Source organism: Marmota marmota, unplaced genomic scaffold (assembly GCF_001458135.2).
Source record: "Marmota marmota marmota unplaced genomic scaffold, marMar, whole genome shotgun sequence".
NCBI lineage: Eukaryota > Metazoa > Chordata > Mammalia > Rodentia > Sciuridae > Marmota > Marmota marmota.
In genome coordinates this window covers 43,393,936-43,402,732 of record NW_026000037.1, presented here as the reverse complement: position 1 = coordinate 43,402,732, position 8,797 = coordinate 43,393,936, and the positions used below count along the sequence as shown (strand labels likewise).

At 37.3% G+C, this 8,797-nt stretch overlaps 1 protein-coding gene across 1 annotated transcript; it reads right to left on the bottom strand.

The window, feature by feature from the left end:
• Positions 1 to 701: 701 nt before the first annotated feature.
• LOC107136626 (cell death-inducing p53-target protein 1-like) lies at positions 702 to 1,332 on the bottom strand. Its single transcript, XM_048811961.1, has 2 exons — positions 1,161 to 1,332; positions 702 to 1,096 (listed from the first exon to the last, which is right to left on the bottom strand). The coding sequence occupies exons 1-2, from the start codon at positions 1,330 to 1,332 to the stop codon at positions 702 to 704; spliced, it is 567 nt and encodes a 188-aa protein (XP_048667918.1).
• Between the last annotated feature and the right edge of the window lie 7,465 nt (positions 1,333 to 8,797).

Genomic DNA, 8,797 nt, shown 5'->3' with positions numbered 1-8,797 from the left:
TGGCCAGAAAGGGGGTCTGCACACCAACTCAAAGAGGGTGGCGAAAGGATGAGCTGCTCTTGGTTACCAGGGCCATGACTTACCCAGCATCCTTCCTACTTTGGGCACTTGGACAGAGGGATGTCCTGGGTTTCCATATCTGAGTGCTGAAGGTCAGAGTTGGCAATCATTGATTCTGACATGCCCGTCTAGCACACCAGAGGTGCAGCATACCTCACAACAAACCCAGGCCTTATGACCCTGTTCTGCTTGGGTCCAGATGATGCCCTACTTCCAGCCCAGCAGGTCAGAAACTTCACTGCACAGTCTCTCCTGCAGGCCCCCAGACTAGGAACTGTTTTTCTGCTTTTGGCCTCAGAGAGAGTCAGGACCCGGTCTGGACCTTGAATGGAAATAGACAAGTGAGGACGCAAGTAAGAGACCCTTTCTAGCTTATTTTCTGAATCACAAAACACCAAGCAAACCAGCAACACAGAAGCTCAGTGTTATTCCTCTGCCACCGCTTGTCCTTGGCCTTTAAAACTCACAGAATTTTTGCTGAAAGAGTCAGATGCTCAAGGTAGGGCAAGAAGAGGACAGGACTTCCAGGGCATGGCGGCACAGATTGCAACCCCAAATGGAGGAGAAAAGACCACTGAGCACAGGGAATGAAGCATAGGTAGGGGGCCACTGACAGGTTGGGGAGTCGGAGTTCAGCTCTGTTAGCACAAGCACTTGTATGTGTCAATGTAGATTTTGCAGCTAGGACACCTGTGTTTCACATCCTTGAAATCACGGATGAGGCAGGGGATCAAGCAGCAGCCCAGATCACACCCCATGAAGCAGCAGAAGAAACCCAGCCTGAGGTTTAGCAGGCTAACCTCATAGGAGATCTTGGTGGTGATGGCCTGATGGCAGTGGGGACATGTAGTCTGCACTGATGCATCATAAGATGGGAGGCCAATGTCTTCAGGGAGCAGTGGCATGCCTGGTGGGGGCTGCATAACAGCTGGGGAAGTACATCCTGGGGTGGCTGGGACTCTACTCTTCTCCTCCAGAAGCTGGGCTATAGGGTCCCCAGGATAAGGAAGGGGTGGCTTATTAAACAACTTTGCTCCTTATCCTGGACCTCAAATCCCTGGTACTCAGAGAAAGGAAGTGGGTAAAGGTCCTTCAGTTACTGGCCAGGATGGACAGGGCTCTGGGGAGCTCTGAAACCTGGCGCCCAAGGTCATGGGTCACAGTGATGGCCCGGATCGGACCTGCTCTTTGGAGGAACTTCCCAGCCAGCAGGTTCTGAGCACAGCTGCCCCCATGTGCCTGACCGCCTGTAGGACCTGGAGCCTCCCACATGGCCGGTGCCCTCTACCAGAAGCCATTCTTGTTCTGTTAGACTTATACAACTACAATGGTAGGCCTCGAAATGATTTCAAATGTCCTTTACCCAGAACGCCACGTAAAACAAAAGGCTTTAGTTTTTTCTGCAATAAATAGATAACATGGGTATATCAACACCAAAATTTTGCCATTGGATCACGTAAATGTGTGATTGGTAGAACTACTAAAACTCTAAGTTCCTAAGTTTTTACTGAAAAGCAGTGAATTGTACTTCTGTGTAATCTGCATTGTTTATTATTTGCCATTATTTATTTTTCACAACAGATCTCCATTGGGCACTAAATCTCATTATGTGGCAGTGATCAATGAAGAAAGGTCTTCCCTGGCCAGGTCTAGCAGCCAGTGCAGTAGTAAGTGACTGTCGCAGAGGAGACCCACAGCTGTACCACTTCACTCTTATGTCTGAAGCATCAATGGAAGGAAGGGAACATGTTTATACGAAACTTTCAGAGTGTTAGCTGGGCTGGGATGAATGTCAAGGTGGTGTTCCCTTCTGAGTTGTATTCTAGTGTTGACATTTCATTAAAAAAAAAAACAAAAAAAACTGATAGATGATTTCCACTTACCTTCCTCTATTACTAACCTCTACCTTGGATTTGGCTTCTTCATTGTAAAACCCAATATCAAGTAACTGAATTAGTTGAGGAATGGGCTAATCTGATTAGTTTAAAACACATGTCAAATATTAAGTTTTCCAGAATTTTAAAGGTATATTTGAAATTTAAACTGTATCCAAAATGTATTAGTGTATTATTAGGTGCATTTTATTTACTAATGTATTTACTAAATAAAGAAAAAACATGATTGATTTTTATTAAATGATTCAGAAATTATGATTTGTTGTCTCTGATCAACACTTCATTTAGAAAATTAAATTTTAGAAAATAAAAATTATTACTTGTATTTTCAATAATCTCTTCTAATTTAAATGTAGGAGTAAAACAATCTCATTTTATTAATGGGATTAGTTAATGATTAATATAATTTATTTTTATCTATTATTTTTCTTTTACATTTTAATGCTATTGAATAAGAGAAGGTCAAGCATTATTTTCATAAAATATTCTGTTGTTTTGAAAGGAAAGTAAGCATTTTAGATGATGGAAAACTATCTACTCATATCTATTCATATCTGAACAAACAGTACATGAACATTGTACAAGCCACAAAATACTATATATTCCCTCTCCTAGGCAATATGAGTGGCTGGTGCTTCTTTATCAATTACAGTTTAGCTCAAGTCTAATCTTCCACATTCTTAAATAAGACTTATTAAGATATTTAATCATAGTGTGGCTCCTGCATTGTGTTAGCATTTCATCCAGAGAAAAGTTGCTATTTTAAATCCCTTCTCAAACTACCAAATACAAGCCCACATCCTAGCATAAGTCATTTTGAACTCCCTCTTGCTGAAATGGCCTATGGTTTTCCATGTTGTATGGTCTCCTTTGCTGAAATGAAAAATAAACACAGCTTGTTCAAATGTAAATGTTCTCCTGGTGGTCTTTAGAGGATAGGACTACCTGCCTAGATCACCAAAATAAAGGTATCCAGTCAGAGAGCCCCATATCCATCTATTTAGCCTCCCACCATGACATTTTAATGTATTCACTACATATTTTATATTACTGAAACAATGCTTGCAACTATCCCTTTAACATTAATTTATTGTTCCTTCCATGTGTTTCTAAGGATCAGTTCATCTCACATGTTACCTTCACATAGTGGTTCCCATGAGCGATTCTCAGTCAATGGGCTATCAGCTCAGTGTCCCAGGAGATGCAGCATATGGTTTCTACACAGATCAATAGCTCCCTGCATCTCCCTGCCCAGGGTGTTCTCTTTCCATTAGGGAATACTGCAGAGATGCCTGGAGGAGCTACTTTAATAACCACAACTAACCTTCCACCAATGAGAGACAGCAGCTGGTGGCGAATATCCCAGCTTCTGTTCTCATGATTGAGGCAATTCTGAAATGTGTTCCACTTAGTCTTCAGTGGCATCTATCAAAATTAAGTTACAATAACCACATGCTGGTCATTATTGCTATCTTCACTGATCTTCTTACTTTTCTCTTACTTCCTCCTTGGTTCACCTCACAAGCTTTCTGTTACTACTACCTGAATAAATTCCATGCAACTAAACACTTTTGGAGGAATATTGAGCAGACACTCTGATAAGAAATCTGGAATTGAATCAGAAAGCAACAAGAAACCTGCTGGTGGATTCCTTAGCTTGATACAGCACTATGATTACAAAACTTTTTGTACTTGCAGAATGCTGGAAAAGGAACATGCCTTAGTGAATAGCTCTAAAACTTGAAAGGTAAGAGGGCAATGGTAATCATAACAATAGAAGATTTGATGGATTTTTCTTATCCACAAAAGACATCTTCAAGAAAAAAAATAAGGAGAGATTTTGTTTAGTCAACTATCAATTTAAAACACACTGTAAGGACAGAATGATCTCACAGCAGTGTGTAAAGTAACTCTCTCTCTCTCTCTCTCTCTCTCTCTTTTTGCAGCTGGAAGCTTTATTTACACTAGTAATAAAGTCCAATATTTAATAATGTGTGAAATTTACTAAGGTAAAATTTAATTCACATCCCTGGCAAGAATATTTTTTAAGGCTCATTAAGTTGTAGTCCAGTGGTCAAAACCATCCAACAACCTACTTTTTTGGAATTCAACCTTTACCATTCATTAGCATGGTTTTCATAGCTGTTTGCATGCTACACTGGCAGAGTTGAACAGATATGACAGAAACCAAACCAACTGCAAAGTTGGAAACACTAATTATCTAACACTTTGAAAAAAAAGTTTGCTGATTCCTGTTCTATTCTTTAGTAAGGACCTGACTTTACTCTGGTCTTTGATAGGAAAGAAGAGTAATCATGAGGTTTGTGATGAGTCATTTGAAAGATTCTTGAGTTCTTGAATTCTCTGATACAAGAAGATAGCAGCTCCCCTTGCTGGAAGAGAAAGACCCTACATTCTAGAGACTAAGCAAAGAAAGAACTTACATTCTAAGGTTCAGAGAGTCACAGGGGTTTTAGTGTCAGTAAGAGTGTGGGAATTCTTAGGTTCCCCTGATAATAGAGTAAGAGTTATTATGACACTTGATAAAGAAGTTCATGGAAACCTCTGAAATTTCTCTCTGCCAGCCCAGACGGAAACAAAAAAGGCAATATTGTATCCTGAAGGATGGGAATGGTAGAGTTCTGTGATATCATTAAAGATATCATAGGATGAAGGGTTGCTGTCATATCTCTAATTAATTCTCCAGTGTGGCTTCTGAAGAAATAGCTAGTTATTTCTTGGGTAATTGCTGTCCTACTGCTTCCTCAATCAAGACTTCCAATGCTGGTAACACGCCAGACGTAGTATCTTTCCTAGAGCAGATTTGTAAGGTCTCTACTCTGTGGTACACTTCTATGCTTTGGTGAATGGAGTCTTTTCCATTTAAAGTATAAAAAGATAGCAGAAACTGTTCACATTCACATGGGACAGACATAAGTATTCATTTTCAGTTTTTTCTAGGGTTAACTGTCCTACTTTCTTTTTTATAATGTTATCTAAAATGGTATGAACCAAATTACTTCCATAGATTCATCCTATTGGTCCCATCATGCTAATTAGGATGAGAAATAACATGGCTAGTGTACTGAGGTCACTATGAAATATGTGCATTTCACAGTGGAAGATAAACTTTATGAAGATACAGGCACTTGCCACATCAGTAGATTTTAGACATCCAGTGATCAAGAACATTCTGATATAAACACTCCAGAGTCAAAGGTAAATAGTTGCATCTTGCATCCTTTAACACAATGAAGGAATCACTGTTCCACATGAGCCTCTTTAGGTCCTAGAGATAATATATCTCACATCTAAAAGCAGTAAGCTGTAAGTTAAGCATTCAGCCTGAGGTAAATGATAGAGATTAAAATCTTAACCAAAGTACACTAAGTAACTATGTAAAGAGAACTCATGGTCATGTGCTGGGTTCTGTCAGCCCACCAAGTCCTAAATTTGTACACGCCTAGCAGCAGTGTATCATGTATTTAAAATGGAATACCCATGATTGAGCCTAGAGAGGACTATACAGCACAATTGTAATCTGCATGATCAGGTGGATCAAGTCCATGTATTACTCCATGGTTCTCTTTGGGTCCTTTCCTCAGCTTACAGTTATGGTCATATGAGGGTCATTTATCATGCTGAAAACAGAAAAGCCCAAGTTTGTCTCGGAAGTACTTTACTTAGTATGTAGACATGCACCAAAATAGATGGGTTGAGATAACTGGTCATCCACTTAGGGTGGAAAAAGAAATGTCTCTGAGGTGAGAATGTATGCAGATGCTTGAGAAATGGCCTGTAGCTTGGCCGTGTTCTCGGGAACCAGATAGCAAAAGGAATAGTGGATCTGATACAAAAAGAAGTGTATCTTTAAATACATAGCCATAGATATGAAGTGTAAAGATTTGTATCACCTATCAGAAAGCATCCTCCAGGACAAGTTCACTGAACAACCAAGTAGAAAAATTTTGACTTTGTTACGTGAAGCTTGCAAACCCTCATCATTGGCCATGCCAGAAATGTCATGATGGGTACCTGTATGTAATGGTTGTTGAGGTAGAGATGGGGATGAAACATAAATATCAAAATATGGACTCTCTCATAACAAGGGCAATATAGGCACTGTGGTTTCTGGGTTTCCCATTTTCTGCAACATCAACCAACATTACATTATTGGTTCTTGTTTTTTTCAATAGATGCTTTTGCAGTATCAATCAAACTTAAAAAAAAAAATGCCTGGTCTTCAAATTGGCAATTTCACTTCTGGGAACATACACTAGGAATATACTTATGTAGTTCTATAAAAATTATGGAAGGTGTGACTTGACATAGGGTACATGCCAATCAAATTGTTCCAAGTTATTCCCAGTTTTTTTTTTTTGTTTGTTTGTTGCAACCAAGAGATCTTTATTGTGGCAGTGTCTGATTAACAGGGAAGGAAGAGAAAAAAGAGAGAGAGAGACAAGGGAAAAAGAGAAGAGAGAGAAAGGGAGAGAGCAAAGAGAGAGAGCAAGAGCAAAGTGAGAAAGAAGGAATCACTTTCTCACTGAGAAAGAGAGCAAGAGAGGTAGCAAAAGTGTGAGAGAGAAAGCTAGAGAAGAAAGAGAGAGAGAGAGAGAGAGAGAGAGAGAGAGAGAGAGAGAGAAAGCCAAGTCAGTCCCAGTTATTAAATTGCATTTACAGTGTTTTTAAAAATAGTTTTCTTTTCCTTTTCCCCCTTTTTCTTCCCACTTCTGTCTTATAACATTGTTCTGCATTTCTTTTCCTATTGATAAAGGAAAAAGGAAAACCAAAATCTTTTAAAGCATATAAAATTTGGTAATTACCCAGCAAGCTTAAATACAATACAATTTTAGATATTCCTTTATATTTATATACACTACTGAAAAATACATACCAAGAAATATTAACATTCTGAAGATTTTATTTTATAAGGCTGAGGTGAATCTGGGTGTGGTGGAAGAATACTGTAAGAAAATATATTTTCATGAAAATACATTGCACAAAACAGAGGCTGTGAAAAATGAAAGAATGATCTAAACCCAGTACATTATAAATAAGTTAGGAAATTCCTGAGAAATCTTGAATTGTGGGTTGTTTTGATTGAAAGAAATTTCCAGCTGAAACCAACTTTTGTCCTCATTAAGGAAGGAAACTCCAATTTAGAGAAAAGCATTCAACTATGACTGTTAAATTGGAAAGGTAACTAAAACATTGTTGGAATCAAAGTTTTGAGAATAAAACTGATATATTTGCTTACAACATCCATCAACTGATACTGTGATTATTAATAGGATATCATCTTCATTTTTAAATTTTATTTTAATAAAATCTCTATACAAAAGTATTTATTTTAAAAAAATTCTATAGACTTTAGTTGATTAATATGTTATTAATGATTAAATATTTTGCTTGGCAATGAATTTTTAGTTTAAGGAATCATTTAAAAAGTAAACTTTTGTTCCCTTTGGTTTTCTTAAAAAGAGAAAAAATAGGTTTACTGAAAAAAAGGAGAATATTCGGAAAACCCATTCGTTTGTGATGTATTATATCATCATTTTTTATATGAGAAAAGTTAATATCCTATTCTTGAGCAATTTTTAGATCTAAGATTTTTTTCTTTTGATTCATAGCATAATTAGAATAGCAAAAGCTTATTTTAATTATTATTTCTATATTTTCTTTGCAGATACCCATTAGATGGCAATGTTATCATATATATATTTGGAATTTTGTATCTACTGCTATGGAAGAATGGGAAGATAATATTACTTTTTATTTTCATAATTCAAAAATCAAGACTTATGGTGGAATGCTACCTTATAGTTAAGGGTGATTTTGTGCAAGAGAATATTCCTGTGTGGGTGTGCATATGCTGGGTTTGAAAGTCATCTTATGACAAGCAATACTCTTTATAAAAGGCTTCACGTGCTTTTATGTATTTAAACTAAAATTCAAATGGTAAACTCAGCCTTGGAATTTTTCAAAAACTTTGGCTAGCTCCTGGAGTGATATGTGCTATAGAAGTGGGAATTCTAGTTTATAGTATATTATTCCACTCGGTAGAGATAAAAAGCATTAAATAATAATTATTGCAAAACAACAATAAGAGAACAGCATCAGAATTCTGGACTGCAGTAATGGTTCAGAATGTAACTATTGGAAACAGTGCTTACCTACCATGAACTGTGTGAGTCTTATGGAACATTCATTATTCTAGACTAAGAAAGGATCCAACTTAAAACATTGTCTACTAACACCTTGCATGCATCACAATCATCAACAACACCTGGAAACATATTGGACATTCAAATTCTCAGGCAAAGCCCACAACTTCTGAATCAGACAGGCCAGGGATAGGACCCGGTAGTCTATGATTTCACAAACTCTCCAGGTAATTCTTATATTCACTAAAGTTTGGGGAGATGTGCCTTAGATTTCCCAGGGAAATAGACTACATTACTGACTAAAGTCTCTTATAGCAATTAAGATAAACCATTAATTGAAAGTGAATAAGGAAGGAATAATGATGATGAATAAAAGAAAAATAAATGTAATTTTATTAGTTAAATAAGTTAGATAAGTTATACTTCTTCAAAAACATAAAGGGAATAAAACTATCCTTTATTTTTTTTTAATTTTTTATTGTTGTTCAAAACATTACATAGTTCTTGATATATCATATTTCACCCTTTGATTCAAGTGGGTTATGAGCTCCCATTTTTACCCCATATACAGATTGCAGAATCACATCAGTTACACATCCATTGATTTACATATTGCCATACTAGTGTCTGTTGTGTTCTGCTGCCTTCCCTATCCTCTACTATCCCCCCTCCCCT

Bases quoted from the DNA above. Each gene is read 5' to 3' on its own strand.
- LOC107136626 (XM_048811961.1), bottom strand. From the start codon at position 1,332: ATGTGGGAGGCTCCAGGTCCTACAGGCGGTCAGGCACATGGGGGCAGC. The intron at 1,097-1,160 runs GTAACTGAAGGA...GTCCAGGATAAG, and splicing joins AGCCCTGTCCATCCTGGCCA to GAGCAAAGTTGTTTAATAAG.